At 34.6% G+C, this 23490-nt stretch overlaps 1 protein-coding gene across 4 annotated transcripts in view; it reads left to right on the top strand.

The window, feature by feature from the left end:
* Positions 1 to 23490, top strand: part of CEP135 (centrosomal protein 135) — a 43397-nt gene that overhangs the window by 4687 nt on the left and 15220 nt on the right. For 3 of the 4 annotated variants that reach the window (XM_026086427.1, XM_026086429.1, XM_026086430.1), the window contains exons 2-20: positions 614 to 776; positions 2026 to 2216; positions 3719 to 3886; positions 5606 to 5747; positions 6318 to 6402; positions 7419 to 7547; positions 9312 to 9527; positions 10119 to 10184; positions 10641 to 10791; positions 11811 to 12004; positions 12463 to 12606; positions 13164 to 13307; positions 16458 to 16535; positions 16689 to 16840; positions 19116 to 19231; positions 19304 to 19458; positions 19954 to 20009; positions 21149 to 21317; positions 22187 to 22246. In XM_026086427.1, the coding sequence (XP_025942212.1) occupies positions 664 to 776; positions 2026 to 2216; positions 3719 to 3886; positions 5606 to 5747; positions 6318 to 6402; positions 7419 to 7547; positions 9312 to 9527; positions 10119 to 10184; positions 10641 to 10791; positions 11811 to 12004; positions 12463 to 12606; positions 13164 to 13307; positions 16458 to 16535; positions 16689 to 16840; positions 19116 to 19231; positions 19304 to 19458; positions 19954 to 20009; positions 21149 to 21317; positions 22187 to 22246 (2529 nt within the window). In that variant the 5' untranslated portion in view covers positions 614 to 663. The remainder of the gene's footprint in view (positions 1 to 613; positions 777 to 2025; positions 2217 to 3718; positions 3887 to 5605; positions 5748 to 6317; positions 6403 to 7418; positions 7548 to 9311; positions 9528 to 10118; positions 10185 to 10640; positions 10792 to 11810; positions 12005 to 12462; positions 12607 to 13163; positions 13308 to 16457; positions 16536 to 16688; positions 16841 to 19115; positions 19232 to 19303; positions 19459 to 19953; positions 20010 to 21148; positions 21318 to 22186; positions 22247 to 23490) is intronic. The other variant, XM_026086428.1, reaches the window with a different exon arrangement.

Raw genomic sequence — 23490 nt, 5'->3', positions numbered from 1 at the left:
ATCAATCAAAAGAAAAAAAACCTCACAAAGTGATCCTTGAACTGAATTTTTCAGGAAACTGCGGATAGGACTGTACCACACTGAGAGTCTTTTCTTTCCTGCTTTCCCACATAGAAGAAGGGTCAAGTTCAAAATGTTATGCTGCCTTCAAAACTTTACATTTTTTTCACATTTTTACAAAAGGTTGGCTTAATAAGTAAAATTTATATAAGAAAGCAAAAAAGCATGGGGGATTTTGGAAAATTAGCCGTCAGTTTGGTTTGTGGAAGATACCATGATGACTGTGATTCAAAGAATCAGAATCCACTGATTTTATCATCTTCCCATAGTGAAATTTTTTTCAGAATTCAGTTCTTACAGGCTGGAAAGAGAATTTTATGTTCATATTATAATATGTTATGAAATGTTTGGATAGAAACAACTAATTTTCAAGGTAAATACATCTTTGTAAAGAAATGTGTAAAAATTTTCTAAAAGTTTTAATTGTTTTGATTTACCTAAATTTTTAAGAACATGCTTATATATTTCCTACACAAAAAAAATTTTTCCATTATTGTTTTCTATATTACTGTAGTTTTAAAGGACAAATGCTGTAACAGACAATCTTTTGCAGGTGACCTGTTTTTCTTGAGTGTGAGAAAGCAAGTTTGAGGTGTGTTTACAATGACCACAGCCGCAGAGCGAAAGTTCATTAATCTCAGGAAGCGTCTAGATCAACTGGGCTATCGGCAGCCATTGGGAGTGGAGAGTTTACCTCTGGTGGAAAAACTTTTTAGGTATTCAAAAGGAGATTTGCTAAAAAATATAATAGTCATATGCCTTTTTTGATTATGACATATGAATGAAAATGCTTAGTTTGAAGATTATTTTCAAATAATGTTATCTCAAAGCTAATGTTTTGTTTCTGTGTGTCTGAGGGAGTCAAATGGATTTGCTTAAGCAATGAGAACATCTTAAAATTTAATTTAAATTGATTGTTAGATAGTTCTAAGGTTTACAATCTAAGAAAATCCTGTTTTTTAGCCTTGTAACAGAACTAATAGTTCTCTTAGACCTATATGAGAGTTCTCTTTTATATACTAAGTGTTTTCTAACATAATAGTTACTATTGATAGGTGATTAAAAGACACACAACTGGTCATATTTGCTGATGTCTGAACTGTGACTGAAGAGAAAGTGTTCACAGCTCACTTTTTTATGATTCCATTTGGAGAAGTATATGTTCAAATTTGCTATATCTGCAGTTGTTATAGATAACCTAACAGAAGAAAATCAAGCTTTCAGGTGATCTTAATATTTCTGCCATTTCATGGCTTTGATGCTGTTAGGAGCATAGTAATTTCTGTAGTAATCCAATTATATTTGACTGAACATGTGCTTAGGTTAATATTCTGGTTCTAGTGCTAGTTAGCACCTATTACAGATGAAAGAACTCTATGTAGGCAAATGTGAAATAATCTATCTTCAACATTAAGTCTCATTCTGATATCTAACAGGTTTAATCTCTCAGTCTTTGATATTATTTTCACAAAAATGTTTATAGCTACTTATCACTAATCTCTTATGTAGCTTTTGATCTCCATATAGATAGTAGTACCCTTCTGGTCTTTTTGATTGTTGACTTTGTGGTAACTTTCTTCTGTGGTAAGCAGTACTACAACTTAAGTAGTGTTTAGAGGAAAAAATCGGCTTGTCAGGTTTGAATTTCTCTATGTAGAAAAGAGAGTTTATTCTATTATTAGATGCAAGCTCTTTATATGATTTTTCCATATCTTTAATTCTTTTTGCATATTCGTCCTGTCCTTTCTTGTTTCCTTTTTTTTTTTTAAGTGAATGATTGCGATCTTTCCATTTTTCTTACGTGAATATTATGAATGTTCTCTTTGCCTTTCTTTGAACCCATTTGTTCTACAGTAAATAGGGTCTCAGTCAACAGTTTTTTTTCCTAACATCAAAATAAAAAATGGCATCTGCAATTTAAAATTTGATAACGTTTCTAACATATCTCATGTTCCATGATTCTAGTGACCTTGTCCATACAACAGAGAGCCTGCGCAGTGCAAAGTTATCTGCTGGAAAGATTGAAAAAGAATGCAGCAATTATGATGCTATTTTGGAACCTTATAAAACAGAGAATGCTAAACTTACCAGGGAAAATAATGAACTACATTTAGAAATACTAAAATTGAAAGAGCAATCTGATCGTCATGTTAAAGGTAATATAAAAATTGTGATGCTTTTTTGATCCTTCAGTGTCAAAATAAAATTGTGGACAAATCTCTGATCTACAAATTCACATATATGTATTTATTTATGTGAATGACACCTTTAATGAATTGAGGTTTATGTACAGATACTTCTTTTCTAGTTAAAAAGCTTTTGAGCTCATACACATCATTGTTTTAATTAAGCATGAAACCATTCGAACCTTTTCACATATGCTTTCATATCTTGAAATCCTACTTTTTAGTTAAAATGCAGAAATACTGTTGTGAAATGTGCCTTTATTCTACAAAGGGTTTTTATTTGTATAAATATATATAAATACATACTTATTGTGTTTTTGTGTGTGTGTGTATATATATGTGTATAGTCCTTTTTAGTTCTCTTTTACAATATTTCACTCAACTGATAAAAAATTAATTCATTTTTTTAAAAGAATGCACTGAAGTTTTTAAAGCCAAAATCATGTAAGCAGCATAAGTTATGACAGTTAATATGTTGATAAATCGCTCTTCTTTAGTTTGATTTCTTAATGAAACAAAACTCTTGTGATAATGCTGTCCATCTATCATTTCCAGTAACTTTTAACCCTATTGACCAGTTTCACCCATATTTGATAGGGGAATTGAAGTCTCTAAGCATATCAAGGTCCTAAAGGATTTTTTTTGGGGGGGGGGGAAGGGGAGGTAGAGAAGAGAGGTACTATCTAAGATGAAAAGGGAGGGAGAACTCCAACAGCAGCCATCTGGCCAGTCAACACATCTAGGTAGACACTAACTGCAGCACAAGGTTTTTTTTTTTATTGGCCTGCTGGCTAAGCAAAATAAAAGGCATGGGAAGAGTTCTGAGGTAGGTAGTGATGGGAACATGAAGGGAAACCCGAAGTGGTTATGCTGTAAGGTAAAAGAATAGAAATCCATAGTTAAATAATTCTGCTTACTGAGGTTATTTGTTTATTGTTGGTGCTGTTAAGTAGTAACTCATCACAAGGTTAAGGCATTTTTTCCTCTACTAGCAAAATACAGTCCTGTCTTGCATAGCTTAATCCTCTGTACAGAGGTTACGTTTCTTTGACACAAGGCAGTCACAGTAGTCCCTTGTCTCTCTGTTGGCCATCATGTAGAGTTAGACTGACCAGGGCAAAAGGGAATAGATACCCATATCTAGCTATTGCAATATGATATAGGTAGCTATGCCAAGAATTCTTCTAATGCAAGGGAAGCAGTGCAAGTATAGCAAGTATGTAAAATGTGTGTGAAGCAGAAGTTCAGACATTTTACTCTTATATTCTCAACAATTTGGCAGAACCAGAAATGCTGGAGAAGTTTAGAGTTATCTTTAAAAGAGTATAAAAGCTACATGCAATATTTAGGACATTTGAAAAATTCATCTATGGAAAAGAGCATAGGATTCTTTTATGTCTGTGTTGATTCTATGAGGAAGAATAATAATGAATGATAAGGATAATGCTGCTTTTTTTTTCTCCCCCTCAAAGATTTGAGAGCTACCTTAAGGAAGGTTGAACATGAAACAGCTGACTTGAAATTTCTGAATAACCAGTATATACATAAAATTAAAATGCTAGAAAAAGAAAACAAAGCCAAGACTGAAAAAATTCAGCAGCTTCAGGAGAAGAATCTACAAGCAGTGGTGCAAACACCAGGTAAGTGTAAATAGTCATAGACTTTTTTACTTTTCTGTAGGCTTTTTTTCTGGTTCTTCCAGACCTTATCTTCTTTTTGTATGGAAAGAGGGCTTATTACAACAAAATAACACTATCCAGCACAACAACATTACCTTTTGAAACTTTTGGCTCTGAGGTCAGGTTGTGGTATACAGAATCACAGAATGGTTGAGGTTGGAAGGGACCTCTGGAGATCATCTAGTCCAACCCCCCTGCTCAAGCAGGGTCACCTAGAGCACATTGCACAGGATTGTGTCCAGGTGGGTTTTGAATATTTCCAGAGAAGTAGGCAGATTTGAATATGAACCTGGAGTCAATAGAAGACTATTAAATTAAAACATGACTGGAAAGCTCAATCAGTGGCTAATTTTCTAATGCTGCCACTAATTTAATCAGAGCCAGGTCTCGTTTGATGCTTGGATCTTCTTGACAATCAACTGATGATATGTGAGTGACTAATTCAGATTTTTGTAATCAAGATCCAGTAGTAGCAGGTTACAAACAAATAATTCAACCCTCTGGAAGCTAACAATATTTAAAGTGTCTTTTGATAAATTAAAATGTACTGTATGTAACTTTTAGGTTAATTTCTTTCTCCTTTGCTTCCTTTTCTTTGTCTTTTTTTTGAAATTAAGGGAAATAATGAGAAGTAGTAGTTTGTGAAGTTTTGAAACTAAGTCTTTTCTCTCTTAGTCATTTGACTACCTATGTGGTTTTGGCATCTGAAAGAAATTAGTATGTAGTTACGGGGAAAAAATACCTTTTTTTTTTTTTTAACATCTTTTTGCATTTCATATCTTTCACTTCAAAGATGCTGTGTTACACTTTTTTGTGTCTTTCTCCATACTTACTCCTCTGTCTCCTGGGATTTTTCCATCATCAGATATAGTGTGATATTATTTATTTGTGTAATGAGAAGTAATTGTTCCCTCTGGAAATAGTATTATGTTTTATTTTGCATTCAAGCAAATAACCTATTCTGCTTTGTTATGTCTATGATGCAAATTTATTAATTCCCTGAAATGACAAGAGGCTAGAAGGAAAAGAAGTATTAATAAACAATGCAGAGGTTAGGTCAGTCATAAAATAATTCTTAACTGTGAAAACAAAATGGTTTTTGTGATGTTTTAACTTAACTTTTTTAGTTGCTTTCTTTAACTGCCAGTGGACCTGGTTACTGTACCAGTCAGTCTCCCACTTTTCTAGCCCCTGTCCTGCTAATAAATTGTCTTTTGCCTCCTTACTTCTCCTGTTCTCTATCTTCTTGCGTTTGTCTAGGTTGCTAAATAGTATGTGGGGGGGTTTCCTCTAAAGAGCCAAAATCTTTTTTTCTGTAGCATTTTGTAGACTCCAGTGCTTATAGCTACTGTTTAATATGGAGGGAAGGTTAAAAAGTAACAAATTCTACAACTTGGAGCTGTAGAATATTTAGGAACCAAAATGCTGGGGGAAACTAATTGTGCTGGAATTCACATATTTCCTTATTTTAAAGGTGGATTGTGACAAAACTGATACTAACCTGCAAGAATGGTGTTGTCAGCACGTGTAATTTTCACCAGCATACATCAGTAAGATAAAATGATGGAACGCGCCAATTCAGAAGTAGCTGAATAAATATGAATTTTCTTTATGTATAAAAAAAAAAGAGTCCCTTGTTTTCATTTCAAGTAATAAATATTTGGGTTTGGGCTTTTTTAGGTGGCAGAAAAAGAAGCATTCCATTCAGGCGTCAACGCATGCAGATAGACCAGCCTGTTCCCCCGTCAGGTGTTAGGGCCTATCCAGTTCCTCAGCCAGAGGACCCTTATATTGCAGACCTTCTTCAGGTGGCTGATAATCGGTAATTTAAAGAATTTTTATAATATAAATGTTAAATATCTGCTGCTGTGATTTTTTTTTTCCTCTTCTGCCTTTCAGAGATGAGATAGCATTTCATGTTGTTTCAAGTTCTTAAGTAGGATTCTGCTTTGTGATTGGCAGTGCTGCGTATGACAAAGTTGTAATGAGTATTTAATAAGCTGCTTACTTTCTTAAAGGATTTCTCTTAAGATTTCTTTATTGGTTTTACAGTTATATCAATTTTTAAATCAGGTATTCTGGAAAGAAGCTAGGTGTAATTTTTTTTGCATAGGTGTATTTATTTTGGAAGTCTGTGATATTCTTGATTATGTAATACAGACTTGGGGCCCTGTACTGTGAGAGGCTCTGGTCAATTTAAAAAATATATTTCTGATCTTCTTATTTTGAATATATCTCAAACAACATTTTCTGCATTAATATTTTGTATGAACAAAACTTTTTGTTATTGATACGTTTCTTTCGGGAGCAAAGAGAAACTACTAATGCCGAATTGTTGTGCATGTATAATTTTTCCGTGAATCCACATACACAATATATTGCTACATTTCAGAATTCATGAACTTCAGTCAGAAGTAACAGAACTACAGGAAAAATTGGAGATATCTGAACGTGGAATGAAAAATTATAGCAAACAGGTATGCTTACAGCATTTATTATTTCGCTGCATTAGTCATTGCAATAGCCTTGATTATAATTTTTGTATTAACCTCAGTGGAAAGCATTGAAGGTCTTGTGAAATACATTTATTTTAAATCCCATAAATTGATTTATTTCTTTTCCTCTGCACTTTCTTGATTTTATACTTTTTGAGACACCAGCAATGCTAAAATACTTTTAAATGCAGTTATACTCCTACTGCTCTTGTTAATGTATTTTGCATCTTAAAATTTACATTGAAAGACCTGTTTTTGAGAATTGTAAGTAGAGTTTCTGTGTGTCTAGGGTTTTTTAGTGCACAAGCATCAATTGCTTGAAAATCATAGTTTGATCTACAGATACGCTGGAAGAATATATGTGTATTTTTTTCACAGTTTCGACCAGTTAGAGTTTTTGAATTTTGAATTTTTTAAATTAATCTATGGCCAACAGATTTTACAATATTTAATTAGAACGGATCAATAAGGTATGTATTATCTTTAAATGAGGAAATTGCACCAGTTGTTCTTATGTTATTGTATCTTTCAGTATTTGGGGATTGGTGGACACCATCCTCTTTTTTTGTTCTCAGCTTGGTTTTCCTCTTCCAATTTTCCCTGTTTTTCACACTGATATAGTCATTGGACAGAATTATCTGGTTTAAAAGCTGGTTCCACAAATTTAAATGCTAGCCTCAGGTGGTTAATTTACATCATCTATTAATTTCACTTTAAATGAAAGCTGTTGGTTTCTCTTCAAGCAAATAATCTGATAAGAATTTTTTTCAGTATTTTTTCACAAACTTAGCTTTTACCTTTGATTCACTTATTTTTATTTCAAAGAAATCTCTTTGTTCAGCAAAATCCAGAATTCAAAAATATTTGGATGTTAAAAAGAAACACAGCATTACTGGGTGCATCTTTTCTTATTGAATGTTACATAAGTGTTTATTTGAACAAAGGTTCTGTAAAACAGTGTAGAAGATAATAAAGAACTAACGTTTTTTTCCTCAAAGGTTGAGCTAAGAGATAAAGAAATAGAGCGTCTAGTGCTAGCATTGGATGGCGGTCGCTCTCATGATGTTATGTCTCTGGAATCAAGGAGTAAAAGTAATGAGAAGCTTATTGCCCATTTAAATTTACAGGTAATGGATTTATTATTGGCAGTTAGTCAAAGCTAAAAATAATGGCAATCTTAGAAAAACAAACAAAACACCCCCCCCAAACCTTCCAGCTTTTCTTTTAAAAAGAATCACTTTTGGATATAAACTCAATCTAACTTGCTTGCTTTGCTTTTTCAATAGCAGTGTTTCTTATTTAAAGAAATTTCAGTTCTTAGTTTAAAAATCTCTTAGAATGTTTTTGATTAAAAAAAATTATGAATTCACACTTGTGTATAGTAATGTTCATCTAAGAGTATTCAGAAAATTTCTGTATGATAAACTGTTTTGACTAAGTTTGAAAAGATTTATTTTCTTTTAAAAATTTTGTTTTTTTCATACATTCTGTTTATGTTTTAGAAACTAACACTGTGTAGATATATGTATGATGAGGAGTAGTCCTGCAGGTGATCCCATCAGATAGTGGTGAATCCTCCTTGTTGAATTCAAATGGTTCTCACCTTTCCTCTGACATAGACTTGCAAGGAAAGAATAAGCTTAAGATACAGATGGTTATATTCAATGTGCATGTTGGCATGCATTCAGTATTGGTCTCAGAATAAGAATTTCTAAATGAAATGTAGGACATGCTAGACTACAGATCAAGTAAAGCCCATCTGTGTATACACACCATCAATTCTGTTTTTCCTGCTGAGTTTTGTTTTGTATACCAGTTGTGCATGATGTACAGTGGCTTGCAGAGTCAGATTGCAGAGCTTATTAGTTCTTATTAGTGCTGCAAGAATACAGACGAGCTATGACTTGGAAGCAGTACAGCTACGTTCAGTGATCCTGAATTAGTAAGTCATGCTGAACGCAAATTGACTGCACAGGAGTGTATGCAGGTGTATGCACTGTGCTTCCAGAGCAGCATAAAGCCAGTTTTGGTCCAGCAAGGCTATTTCTTCAGGCTCGGTGCCAGTATACCACTTTTACTCTCTGAAAATGGGTGGATATCTCCCCAAAGTAGTATTTGTGAATGTAAGAGGGCTCAGGCTTGCTTTCCTGTCTACAATAATAATTCCTTCTGGAGTTTTGAGGAGAATGATACTGAGATGGAAGTGACAGCACCTCTGTTATCCTGAGGTATATATATTTTCAAGATATTCCAGGCTTCTATTTCCCTGGGTAGTTTAATTTATTGTATATGTATTTTTCCTTCTGCTAAATGTCTCTGTCTTCTCTTCCATTTACTCTGAGGGAAATGCACTGTCAAAACCAGAATGTCTGTAGAGCAGGATTTCTGGGGATGTTGTGTTTAAGATGCTGAGATATGTTGGGGGCAAGATCAGTCTTAGGAATCTGATAAAGCTTTATTTTCATGAAGGAGTAATAGTGAGGCTAAGTCCAACTAATATACCAGAAAGGTAGACAGAAGAAACTTTCCTCACATCTGGGATAATTTAGGAAAGCTTTGAATACACTGGGTCTACTGGGTTGATGCCTGGCACAGGTTTCTATACAGATCTCTGCTTTTCAGTACTTCACATTTTTAGAATAAACATTATGTTTTGGTAGGTTATATAAGGAACACGGTGCAATAGTGAATCCTTCACCATGCACCTTTGCAAAATCATTTTTCCATGTTGATAGTTATTATGTTCTAACAATAGAAAATCTTGCCATTTTTTAACAGAATGTCTTTTTTTTATTACGAGCTAGAGATACTGTATTTTGGAAGATTTGGAGGAACTTTTACTATCTTGTTTAACAATACATATTAATATTTTAATGAAAAATATCTTTTAGGTTGAGTATCTTCAACAAACAAACAAAGAACTTGAAAATCGCATCCAAGAGCTGTTGGACACTAAACAAAATGTGACTAGTGAAGTAGTGCAATTAAGCAATAAAAATGAAGAACTGTGTCAAGAACTAAATGAAATAGACCACTTGGCACAGGAGTTGGAAAGACACAAGGAAATTGTGCTTGAGACTGCAGATAAGGAAATAGGAGAAGCAAAGGTAATCACTAACACTTTACAATGTGAAAGATCTGCTCAGCTCTCAGGTGGTTTTATACCCTTCAGCTACAACAAACTACATATCAGCTTGTATAGGAAGATTACAGAGTTGTTTTTTTTTCCCCCAGTTTACATAATATTATCTAGAATTTCTCTCTGAAAGATGATTCCTCGCAGCAGTTTGGGCTTTTTACTGTATTAGGTGAGATTATTTAATTTAAGAGGCACTTTTAGTCTTCATTCTTCTGTGAACTCAGTATGAAACAAAATTCTGAGATTCTTAAAACTATTGGTATGTAATAGGCAAGTGTTGCCTGTGTTTGGAGATTTTTTTCTATGAGAAGTCAAGCAGTAATTCGTTTAATTGCTGTGTTCAAAAAGAATATGGGTGTGTATGGAGCAAATTTTATATGCTTTCAATTTTTAGGAGCTTTACTGGATTATGTGTACTTAAAATCTGCCAATTTACAAGGAAATAATTATACTTCATTTCCTACAAAAATGATGTGATTCCTTTTTTTTTTTGTAACATAGGAATTGTTGTCATTTTACATATATAACTTTTAACATGTAGTTTAATTTTGGTTGATAGAAAGAAATTGAAAGAAAACACGGTGAAATACAGGATCTTGAAGAAACAATAGCAAGACTTAAATCAGTAAGTAAAAATAATTTCAGTTGAAGTATCTTCAAAAAATTCCTGATATGATTTCGTCTTTCCACTTACCGTGTCTGGTTTGTAGCACTTTTATCATAGTCATCCAGATGATTCTTTCCTTTGTTATAAAAATTACCACTGCTTTGCTTTTTTTTAAGCAGAAAACTTGTATTACCCCCAAATTCTATTAAACTAATGTAATAAATTTAACAACTAAAAGAGCTACATCATGTTGTCACAAAATAAGCTGAAAGATTGCAAAGTATGTCAAGAGTAATGCTTACTTCAATTCAATAAAAAATAGTATAAAACAGTGATGGTCTTTAACAAATTTTAAAGTGTAAAACATCCATATTAAACAAAAGTATGTAGTGAAGTCTAATAAAATATTAAATGACTTTTTATGAATATCTTTATTGGCACTTAAATTTTTTGTAATACTGCTTGTTATTTCAGGAGTTGTGTTCCTGTCGTAGAGAGAAAGAAAGACTGAGTGAAGAACTCTTTGGAAAATCAGATGATAAAGAGAATCTTGAACTATTGTTAAACCAGCTTGAACAAGAGAAACAAAGACTGTCTGAAAAAGTAGAGAACTTAGAAATAAAAGGTAAATTATCAAATATAGGTTCCTTTAAATGATCTTTCTATAATTTTTGAGATAGTAAAATCATATTTAAGATACAACTAATAGTACTAAGAGACCTGATATGTGTCAAATAAAAAGCACAGTAGTTCTTCAGTCAGAACTGAAGTTAATTTTTTTCACAAAAGCCTGTTTTCATTCTTTATTTGCGGAGTGAAAGATGAACCATTTATTGTGATCCTATAAGACATCCTAATACTAATAATACAGTAGCTTCATACAGAATAAATTATTTTGTCCAAAACTTTTTATTCTCTCTCTCTCTCTCACTCACTCTCTCTCACTCTCTCTCTCTCTGAATAAATGAGGTCAGACCATGTTTCTTAGAGTTTTGTCCAGCTGGGTCATGAAAACCTCTAAGGTTCCACGACCTCTCTGGGCAACCTGTTTCATTTTTAATTTATCTTTGGATTAAAAAATGTTTTCTTTGTATCAGATCAGAACTTTGCCTGTAGCAGTTCATCACCATTGTTTCTTGTTCTCCCACAATGCCCTCAGTGAAGAGCCCGGCTCCATCTTATTGATATCCTTCTCTTGGCATTGGCAGGCTACTGTTAGGTTGCCACCTAGAACCATCTCTTTTCCAGGCTCAACAAGCTCAGTTCCCTTAGCCGTTCCTCACAGGGCAAATGCTCTAGCGCCCAACCAGCTGGGCGAGTCCAGGGGAGGACCACCAAAGTTTRTCAATGTCTTTCTTGTACTAGGGGGGCCAAAACTGGACACAATAATGTAGATGTGGTCTGATGAGCACTGAGTAAAGGGGGGTAATAACATCCCTCTGTTGGTATGGCCCAATATGCTGTTAGGCCTCTATTCCTGCCAGAGCACGCTGCTGGCTCATATTTAGCATACCATGAACCAGAACCCTTACGTCCTCTTCAGCAGACCTGCTGCAGGGAATTAGTTCATCCCAAATGCAAATGTCTTTATGGAATTTCATGAGGTTCCTATACAGTTAATTGTTTTTATTTCTTTTTCTGCAGAACGAGAACTTGTCCTAGAAATAGAAAGAATGAGATTAGGATATGGTATAGCCCTAGGAGACAAATCTCCATCTCGTCTAGATGCATTTGTAAAGACTTTAGAAGATGATAGAGATTATTATAAGCGAGAACTAGAATATCTTCAGAAAATGATAAAACGAAGGTCTAGCCCAAGCCGTAGGACTCCAGAAAAGGTACTGTTCCTGTTGTCAAGACAAGCTGAAAAAATATTGGAAATCCTGTAGGATCAAATGCATTTTCAACTTCAGCAGCAGCAAATGACTGTAATAATTTTTTAATTTATATTTTTAACAAAAAAATAATTGAGAGGAACTTCGGTGAAATTATTTTTAATTTTCCTATTCACATTTTATAGTAACATTCATTCATTATTGGTCATTTTGTTTAAAATAGATACAATTAGATGATAAACAGAAAATGTTTGAAGTTTTATTGTTTTTCGTTTTTTCACTGATTAGTTGTTATTGTTTGAATTATACCAACAATGACAGGCTTTTTTCTGGAATTACAATTTATTACATATGTATTTTTCATGTATTATTACTACTGTGAGTTTTTTCTTTCTTGTATTACTTAATTATCCAAATATTTTATGTATATTTTAACATAAATTTTATTAATCACTTTGCAGAGTGAAGATCTTAGATTGGTCACCAGAGAAAGAGATGAGCTACAGTCCATGTTAGACAGATTTGAAAAACACATGATAGAAATTCAATCCAATGTGAAATTATTGACTGCAGAAAGAGACAGATTAAATGTTCTTTATGAGCAGGTAAAAAGAGATTGTTTATAATTGGCATTGAATTAACTAATTAACGTGTACTGTACTATTGTTTATTTAAAAAGGGGAAAAAAACTTCTCTCCATAATAGAGCTTAAGGAGTATAGACCTATTAGAATATAACCAAGAATAATATAATTAATATATATATATATTTATTCATTTTTAATAAAATGGTGTGTTACAAAGTTAGGGTATTAACTTCAAAGCTGTTCTAACTTACTGTTCTGGCATTTGGAAAGATCAGGAAAAAGTAAATAGAATGCATGAGAAAGTAGAATAAGAATATAGGTTGGAAAGCAAGGAAGAAGTAGAAGTAACTGATAAGAAAATAGAGTGAAGTTAGGCTGTAGGTGGAACGACATAACTTTGTTGGGAGGATAAGTTCTCGTGCCTCCGTGATTTAAGATTTTGGATGTCTAGGGAAAAATAGGAATATAATAGCAATTCTAATATAATAACACCATTTAAACTTGCTCTCATTTTGTTAGTGTGTATGCTGTGTTAATTGGAATCCATGTATGCTAATAAACAATAAACTTTTGAAGTCTCAAGGTGAATTAAACAGGTTAAGAAGAGAAGCAAAACATAATTTACTTTCTCAAAGTCATGTGGAAGAGGAAAGAGACATTGCAGTGACTGACTTCAGAAGACTAATGGCAGAAAAAGAAAGCCTAAGAGAAAAATTAAAGGTAATCATTTTTTTTAGCTCCATTCCTTTCAGTGAGGTGGTATATAGAAAATTTTGGCTTATTTGATGATACTATTTGTGTCAGGCTGTCTGTCAGTTCCCCTTTTCAATAACTTTCAAACTTGTCTAATTTCAAACTCACTTGAGAGAGCTGGGTGAATTGACTGAATTATCAATGAAACCTCAGTCTCTATGTGGGGATGAGGAGGGAGGAACATGCTGTAAACGCCTGAAGGCAAGCAAGCATCTTGATGTGAAGGATCCAAATATGAAGCCCCAACCACAGATTTTTTTTTTCTATTGTTTATGTTCTACTTATATGGATTATATGAATTAATCTTTAGTTATTGTTCGTTATTTTGTAGTAAAGTGTATTTTAAATAACATATAACTCAACCATAAAACATAAATTCATAGCAAGCCAAATTTCATTATTTCTAACTTTTAGAAAATACTTGTTGACAGAGTAATAATTTTCATGTTACTGTGATCTTTTGACATCTAGCATTAACGTGTAATGTTTTACTTGGTTAGAATTAAGAGTGTACAATTTGGGGTGTTTTTTTTTCCCCCTCAGACTCCATTATTGGGCCATTATTATAATGTATACAGGTTTAGAAAACTTTCTGAAAATCCAGAAGTTTAAAAATCATCATTCATGGATTGATCAAAGGGCATACATATGTCAAGAGAGGCTATGCTGAATGTTTTCATAGCTTGATCTACTACCATCAAAATAGAGAACTGGGGTCTATCAGAGTGCAGTGAGTAACTGACCTCTGTGCTAACACATGTCCATTCAGAGGAAGAGAGATGCTTCCAGCTCCATCCTTTCTTGTAGGTGATTGTGTGTACTTCAGCACGGCTTAACAGGTGGAAGTGTTTAGTTATTTCAGCAGCATCTGCTCTAGTGCAACTGTTCAGAAAGCTGACCAGCAGCATTTTCTGTGTGCACCACGTTGAAATATCTTGCATAGCTGGGTGGTACTTTGGTATTTTCTTTTAACTTATGGGTATTTAGTAGCAACTTATTTTTGGATGTTGTGTATCATTGTGAACTGTGTTTACCAAAGCCCACTGAGGGAAGAGGAGGAAAGTCTTAGTTCATACTTTAAAGAATTATACATAGAAATTCATCTGTGAAAGGACATCAAAAACTAGGCCCTCTGAAAGTTCAAACAAACAAACAACAAAAATAAACCAAGAAACCCTGTCCCACCAGTAAAATATAATAGCAATATAGTCCTTTTGCCATTGATTTGTGTGGAAACAGTGTTATCTCCCTAGCTCAGAAATATTTACTGTTATATATGAATTTTAACCTTATAATTGTGATTTGGATTTCTATTGATAGGGTTAAGTTATGAAGACAGGACAACAGTAGTAGATTTGTTTATATAGGGAAATTCAGCTAGAGTGTGAATATAAACTGCAGTTTAAAATACCTATATGATAATTTGAAGTGTATCTAGGCAAAAATATAAAGTAAATATGCCCATGCACAGAAAAATATGTTTGTATAAACAGTGCCTAAATAACAGGAAGTATCGTTTCAAAATCACTTCTGCTAGAATGGAATCATGAGGAGTTTTGAGATATGCAGTTAACATCATGTCATCCTAAACTTTGGCTATATAGATATTTTGGTTGAATAGATCATTGCACTTAAACTACTTTGAAAGCAGTTGTTTTGTATAACCATGTAAAACTTTGCTTCTGAAAGTCTGTGCAAAGCATAATCCAGGTAGATTTGTTGTTTATGCCTATTACAGGGAGAAATCAAAAATCTTTTTCTTTTAAATAATAAGAGAAGAAAATTTGCTTGGTTCTTTCCTTTAGTTTTAGCAAGCAATCAGTGCCTGTTTATTAAGACAGTCAGAATTCGACAACTTTTAGATAACTAAATCAAAGTACAGATATAACCTGAAAAGTGACTCTAATTTATATAATAAGGACACTAGTTTTCACATGTCTTATTTAGTTGATATCTGTGTCAGAAATGTTCACTTGCAACTAAAAAACTTTTCTTAAGGCCAACCATGCAAACTCAACCAGAGGTTGTGAGCCTGTTTTAGTTTCACAGCTCTGTATACGTTTTGGAAAGTGGATAGTTGCAAAAATATATATATTATTTAAAATTAAAATAAATGGGTATAGTTTGGAATATCTACAGGGAGCAAAACTGCTGAATGCAATGTTTAACCACTTTTTGAGCAAGGTGTCGCCTCAGTTTAAAATGGACTTCATTTCTTGTAGTCTTAGCACACCTATTTTAAAGCCTCATTATCCCATGACAAAAAGAAAACCTTTTCTTCTCTGTAACCACAGGGAGTAAACAATGTATGCATATGCTAGAAACAGTGGAAAGACAAATATTTTTAACTCTTTGGTAAAGTAAGTGTTAAGCACTGACAGAAAGAAATACTGGCCTTAATATTAGCTCCTGTCTAGATTTAAAAATGCTAAAAGCATTGATTTTTAGTTGTATGTCTTCTCTCTAAAAAAGAAAAGCAGTTGCAAGGTTTTGAATGGATCTTGTTTTGATACTCTTAGAAGAAAAGGAAACTGGAATAGAGTTGTCACATCATATGTGAAAAGAGTATTGTACAAAAAGCATCATGCTCGGGTCTTTAGAAAGTTTGAGAGTTTGTTTAATAATTTCACTGCAGTCGTGCACTAAAGTGAGACCAGACAAATCATTTCAAACAAGATTTCTTCATAGGCTTGGAGAAAGACCAGTTAAGTTTGTAATATGTCTTACATTTCATATTTCCAAGGTTGTATTTGCACAAATATAATGTTAATTTCTTAAATTAATTTCAAATTACTTAGAACATTAAACTCTACTTGCTTGCTACCTTTCCTGCTGCCCTGTAGCTCTAATTTTTCTCCAACAACTCACAGATATTATTTCAGTTGGGACCAAATATAAATGTACTTTTTCTTCTAAAAGTCCTGTAAAAGATTAACTCATATAGAACAATGTTATGCTGACCTGCAGTGGTGTATTTTCAGCATACAATCTGTAGTTTTATAGAAATAACTTTACGTTGGATTGTTCATCTAAGAGTACAGAGCACTGTTTTCTTAAATCATGCTTGAATCTAAAAATGTGTATCTTATTATATGTAATCCTGTACTTCTATCTCAGATTCAGCAAGAAGCAGCTAACCTTGAAAAATCAAAGATGCAGCATGATATTTCAGAACTGGAAAATAATATTCAAGGGGTAAGTGCATTTTTAGCAAGTAAGCTTTTATTACTTCTAGAATAGGATAGACTTTTCAAGCAATTAATTTTGGTAGCTGTTTTCAACTTAAATTTGTTTAAAAGCTAAAATTGTAGGTTTTTACAACAATAAATGGTCTTTTTTTAATTGCAGTTTGAGATGGAAAGATGTGAACTAAAGACTACAATCTCTGTTCTGAAAGAAAGAATAAATTCTTTGGAAAATGAATTAAAAATGAAGTCCAGTAAACTTGCCCAGACATCAGATGATTCATCTCAATTTAAAGCTGAGCTTTGCTCACTTCAGTAAGTCTAACAAAAAATGTGGTCTTTCATAGATGCTCGCATAATTTTGTTTGTTCTAAATCTATATAGCTGGGGAAACACAGTAAAATATTTTCAAAATATCTTCAAAATGTTTTTGTCTTAAGGACATGTAAACGTGAGTAAGAAAAGTGCTGTGGTGGCTTTTCACAGCAAGCTCATTCTGGGCTCGTTTGGTAAGCAGATACACAGAAAACTTTTCTGTCTAATTCGGAGTGAAAACTCTCCTCCTAGAATTGCTTCCTCCTAAAAGCGTGTTCTCTGCTTATGAATGTGGCAGAACAGAAATTTCTTAAAGGACTTCCAAAYGCCATTTCTTAAAACAAAGGCAGATGCCTGTGCAAGCTGCATCAGTGGGACCAAACTGTGCCAGTTTTACAGAGGTTTCAGTAATACTGAAGAGCTTATGCCAAGTGTTAGGCATTGAAGTTTGACAGTTGAGTGGTTGGTCCATGGAGAGCCATTCTTGTATGGCATCTGACTTGAGCCATTTTTCCTGCATCAGTCTCTTTCATATGCTGTCACTATCACAAACATACTACAGTTTGGAGAGCTGACATCTTATGATCCGTAGGGTCCAATGGAGTTTTGCCACCTTACTCAAAAGGGGAGGGTCAAGTATACCCACGTATTGTAAAGGGTCGTTTAAACAGGTAGGATCATTGCTGGCCTGTTTTAAAGCTGTTTCAGGAAACAACTCCCATCAAGTATCTAAACATGGTGAGATAGAAAGAGGCCTTAAGAGAAAGTAGAAATAGAGTACGGAAAAAATCTGGACAGAAATTTGGAAATCTGAGGTCTGGTTTAGGTGGAAGTGAGAGCCTGAGATGTGAGAGACATTACTGGACAGGTAATGTTGTAGATGAGAACTTAGGCATGTTTTGCAAGCCAGGGTCTGGGGGGCACATGAAAGACTGCAGAACAGTACTATATTATACATTACTGTACTGTATAATGGTACAATAGCAGGGGTAGATAATTAAGAAGAGCTGATGCTCAGAGGCATGCCTTGGAGTTCATCTAAGGCTCCCCATTGCACAAAGAAGGTGCTCCCATAGCTTGGCTCCCATGTTATTTTTTTCCATCGCGTGGGTGCCAAAGCACCCACGTAACACTTTTTTTTTTAGTGCTGTATCTTTCTAGTACAGCTGCTTATCTGTGGAAAATATTCAGTATTTGCACACAAATGCATGACAGATTTTCTAAAAAGGAGCAATTTTTTTTCCTGTAAATTATTGTAACATTGAAAAAGTGTGAGGAATCCTGTACCAATAGCTACATTGTCTGAAAAATCTTCAGAAAGTAAGTGTATTTGTTAGTAAAATCATGACTCCATTGATAGAGGTGAAATATTTTATTAGACTCCTTTACAATTTTAGTGGAAATCATTGACTGATATATATAAATAAAAGGGGAGATAAGGAGTGGGACTGTAGTTTTTTCAGCATTTGATTCCACTTTGTCCATGGTGGCATTTTGATACTATTGTGTTTGGCGTCTCATTTTTTTTCTGTGAAGTTTAGCTCTAAATTGAATGAGAACAATCTTTATCTTCAGATACATTGTGTTCTGGTGTTTTTAAAGATGAAAAGCCTCTGTAGCTCTTGCGGAAACCCATTTCAGAGGGATTTTTTTCCTGAACTAATTTTTAAAATAAGTCCATTTAAATGCTTTGGAATTTTGTTTTGTACTTTTTTTTTAGTTTATTCAGATACTTTTTTGCTAATTGTTTTGCTAAAACAATCATGTAGGTAGGTGATCTCATACACCTTTCAGTTCTGTATTTCTTAAAAGTAGGATCAGAACTGTAGTTGTCGATTTGGTTATGGTTCTTAAAATGTGGAGTGGTATGGCTGATAACCACTGCTATAAGCTACATATTAAAATCTTTATATGGCTAAGAGTAACAAGACATAAGTAACAGGAGTTACGTGGCTAAGAGTAAAAAAATGAGTAACAGAAATGAGAGGAAGTGAATATTTCAGAGGATTAGAGTGGTTCTACACAGGTTCAGTTGCCCCTTTTTGGAATGGTGTTGAGGTGGACTTGCTGTTGGGGCCATGGCAATCTAGTGGTGTTGTCTTCAGCAATCCCTGACAGTCTTCTCCCTCCCAGAGCCATGCTGCTGGTCAGTATGGCACAACCCCATCATGAGGTTACACTGGAACTATTCTAGCACTTCATGCAGCTCAAGATCCTCAAGTTGATGACCCTGACAAAGTTCCCAAGTTTTTTGAACTCTATATTGATTTCCTAGGCTCTTAAATGAACAACTCCAGAGGTCTGTTGAAGATTTACAGCACCGGTTGTCTCTCAAAAAGGATGAACTGCAGTCAGCTCAAGAAGAAATTGTAAAGCTAGAGGAGAAAATAGGTAACCCCTTGTTATTTTTTTTCCTTTTATTTGCTTTTTTAAAATCAAGAATACTTATTCTTTTATTTGTAGATAGGTTAAACCAGAGGAGCACCTCACAGGATGAGACAGTCGATGTGCTTAGAAGTACTATTACTGTTTTGGATAAAGAAAAGGACAGTCTTCAAGAAACCGTAGATGAAAAAACAGAAAGAATTGCATGCTTAGATGACAACTTAGCTAACAAGGTATGTGCCATAAAAATACTATTTTGTACTCCATGTGGAGTGCAGTTACATTTCAGGCAGATATTTTACCTTGATGACAAAAGACTGCACAGAGCTCTGGGCATATTATGTTTGGATCTGGGCAATACAAAGGGTCATTTGTCAACTCAACAAAATTTTAATTATGATTGTTGGTGTAGTCCTTCAACACTCTAAGAAATAGAGGAATATTATTTGCATTTTGCACTTGGAGGTATATCTTGAGTCATATCAAAATAAGATTCTGGCTTGAGGTCGCAGAGTCTGTACCTGACTGCCCTCTCTTTTTAATGACAAGTCAATCCTTTACCAATAAAGGAAGGAACCTTGAAAATCTGAATGTGCAATTACTTGATGCAATTACTGATTGTTGAAGAGTTAAAATAAAGGTTTAAATATAAAGGTCTTTAGCTTGAAGTATCCTGGTGTGTTGCAATACAGTGTTACTGAATACAATTTTTGCTTTTATTTCCACAGGAAAAAACAATTACTCACTTGCGACTAACTCTGTCGGAGTTGGAGTCCTCAAAAGAGTAAGTAAAGACTAAAACACTTTCTTTAGTAATTTTGTTTTCTCCAATGAATATCTTTAGTGGTCTTAAAGCTATAGTAGATGGCTTTTTAAATTACTTTGGTGTCTTAATTACTTTGGTATTTAATTGTTTTTGGTGTAATTATTCTGTTTAAGTCAGGTAAAGGAGTGTATGCTGTTGAAAAAGGTATATGTGACTTTTGAAGACACTTTCCTTACAATTACATGGTAGGCTGCTAAGATACTGTTAAGACAGGCATTAACAATTGTTTTCTATTTTTGTTTTTCCTAATTAGTAACAATCTTAATTCTCAGTTAAAAAGTAGCTTTGTAGCATTCTAAGTACTGCTCTAGATATTACTAGGTTCAGACTCGGAATTGATCTCCAATTATTGGCAAGCTAATTCTTCCTGCTTAAATTACCAGCATGCTCTTAATTAAAATACTCTGCTTTACTGTCTGCTTTTAAATTCTTGCTTCGTAGTTTTTTAGTGAGTTTTATCTGATCCTTTCTTGCCAATTTTCAAACACCAGTTCTACACCTATGACTTCTCAAAAGAAAACAGTTAAACATCTGAAGACCAGTTTAACTGAAGTTTTGGTACTGTGATGCATGAAGTATCTGTGGCAAAAAACTAATGCAAAAGTTTATGAAAATTCATGAATATTTCTATTTTTTTTTCTGTTTACTCTCTTCTTTACTCTTTTGACTGTTGCCTTACACAAGTGTAAGCTATAATATTGGAATGGATCTGTCTGCTTCCTTCATAGTATTGATATGCAATCACTAACAAACTGTAACTACTACCAAACACAGACAAACAAAAATATCTGTCATTACTGTAATTGCATAATAAATGTGTAAACTTTTTATGCCAGATAAATCTTCAAAGTTGAAGATGAACTCTATTTTGAGTATGTTGAGATTTCAAAACCTTAGCTTATTTGGCTACTTTATTAACTCATGGCCTGTGTAGTGATGATAACCTGTTTGTCAGCCTTTGCAGAGCAAGAAGTTTAGCATCTTTTTCTAAATTTTTTTGTGTATTCAGAGCCTATGTCTGATAATTTTCAGCAGTATGTGCTATAGTATGAGAAGGGACATTTTAAATAGAATTTTCAAAATCCCCCACTTGATAGCCAGCTGAAGGACATGCTGAGCAACAGAGACCGCGAGATAACTAGTCTACAGCGCCAGCTTGATGCATCCCACATAGAGCTTGCAGAAACAGGACGAGTAAAGGAAATAGCTCTGAAAGAAAACAGACGGTTACAAGACGACTTAACTACAATGACCAGAGAAAACCAGGTATGAGTGCACTATATAGTATTGAAGTATTAAGTTATGTATTGCTTGCCTACATATAGTTGTAAATCAAAGTTGCTACATCCTGGGTTTTGATTTGCTCTATGAAGTTATCAGTATTTGTTGAGCACTGGAGTATTAATAATGACTGGGTAGAAATTGTAAAAGTAATTACTGTCAGTACTTTTAGCCTAGCTGATACAGTGGGGAAGAAATAAACAAGTTTTCAGTTTAGTCTCCCTTCCCCGGATTAAAAAAAACAAACAAAAACAAGCTAAACAAATTTAGTAAAAGATGCAGTTGTACTGTAATAAAGTTATATTAATTAGTTATATCACTTGCTAGTTGGTAGTTAATTGGTAGAAACTGGTAGTTAATACCTGTGGAACAGGGGGTATATTGAGGGCAAGAAAGCAAAAAGCAGATGGCAAGTCATTAGTGCGTCATAAATAGAGAGAAGGAGAGAAAAAGATTGTTGGTACCTCTGAACGTATTTTGGTGCATAGTCATTCTTGCATTTTATCCATCTAGTTCCCATGGAGCATTTTATGTACTGGGTGAGGTATGCAACACTTTGAGATTAGCATGTTTTGCAATGTAGATTTTAATGTTTATGTTCTGTGAGCCTTGGTAATGGTGGCTGTAAAGAGGTGTTGAGAGGCTTTTTATTTCCTGGTCTGGCAAGGTCCGTTTCCACTGACGTGTGTTGCTCTGCAAGAATTCTGCTTTCACTGATGAACTGGGAGAGGTTAATTTGGGGGGAGGAGAGATGAGAGGGCTTAAAGGCTAGGAGATAGGATTGAAGAAAGCTTTTTTTTTTTTTCTTAAGGTATGATACTCCTGAATAGTCTGAATTTATTTCCTGATTTCAGGAATGGATAAGAATGCACAGTCGATGGGAACAGAAGAGGTTCCCTTTCCAGTGTGTCAAGGTTGTGTGGGGTTTTTAGATGGCGAATTCAAAGTGCCATCTATTTTCCTGGAGAAATGTTCTTATTGGAATGTCTTTGCTTTGGTAAGGTAGGTGTCGTGGTGAGGTGGTATCTCAGAGTTTGACTGTATATTGCAGCTTTTTTGGGTGGGGATCTTTGTTTTGGATTTTTTTGTGTTTCTTTGTTTGTTTGTTCAGGTCAAAAAAGGACCTGAGTATGCAGAATTTTATGTTTGTCTACTATTTCATTTTTTCTTAGCTATCTAGTGCTTTACAGTCATAGTGTACCTCCTTGCTAACAGCTAGCCRGTCAGTAGCTTTAGGCCAAAAAGTTTTTTATGTTCTGATTTCCTAGGTAGGTGGGAAGTAGTTTGTTTATGATTGCCTGGTGGCTGTGAGTCTTGATCCATGTGTACTCACGGACATCCTTCCAGTTGGAAGGTACACAATCTCTCTCAGCATCCAGTGGCTAAAAACATTTCCTTGCAAAGTGTATGCCAGAAGGGCACAGCTTAAACTTATGTCAGCTATAGAATCAAGTTGAAATAAAATCTTTAATGCCTTGAGGAATTACCTATTTCCTTGAGATATCATCAAGCTTTAGAATGTGCCGTGTAATTTATATTTTATTGAAAGATAAACCGTCTTACAGAATCACACAGAATCACAGAATGGTTGAGGTTGGAAGGGACCTCTGGAGATCGTCTAGTCCAACCCCCCCTGCTCAAGCAGGGTCACCCAGAGCACATAGCACAGGATTGCGTCCAGGCGGGTTTTGAATATCTCCAGAGAAGGAGACTCCACAACCTCTCTGGGCAACCTGTTCCAGTGCTCTGTCACCCTCACAGTGAAAAAGTTTTTCCTCATGTTCAGATGGAACTGTCTGTGTTTCCGTTTGTGCCCGTTGCCTTTTGTCCTGTCGCTGGGCACCACTGAAAAGAGTCTGGCTCCATCCTCTTGACACCCTCCCTTCAGATACTTGTACACGTTGATAAGATCTCCTCTCAGCCTTCTCTTCTCCAGGCTAAACAGTCCCAGCTCTCTCAGTCTTTCCTCATAAGAGAGATGCTTCAGGCCCCTAATCATCTTTGTAGCCCTTCGCTGGACTTGCTCCAGTAGTGCCACATCCCTCTTGTACTGGGGAGCCCAGAACTGGACGCAGTATTCCAGATGTGGCCTCAGCAGGGCTGAGTAGAGGGGGAGTATCACCTCCCTCGACCTGCTGGCAACACTCTTCCTGATGCA

This window comes from Apteryx rowi, unplaced genomic scaffold (assembly GCF_003343035.1).
Source record: "Apteryx rowi isolate R43461 unplaced genomic scaffold, aptRow1 scaffold_692, whole genome shotgun sequence".
Classification (NCBI taxonomy): domain Eukaryota; kingdom Metazoa; phylum Chordata; class Aves; order Apterygiformes; family Apterygidae; genus Apteryx; species Apteryx rowi.
This window is presented reverse-complemented; position numbering and strand designations above follow the sequence as displayed.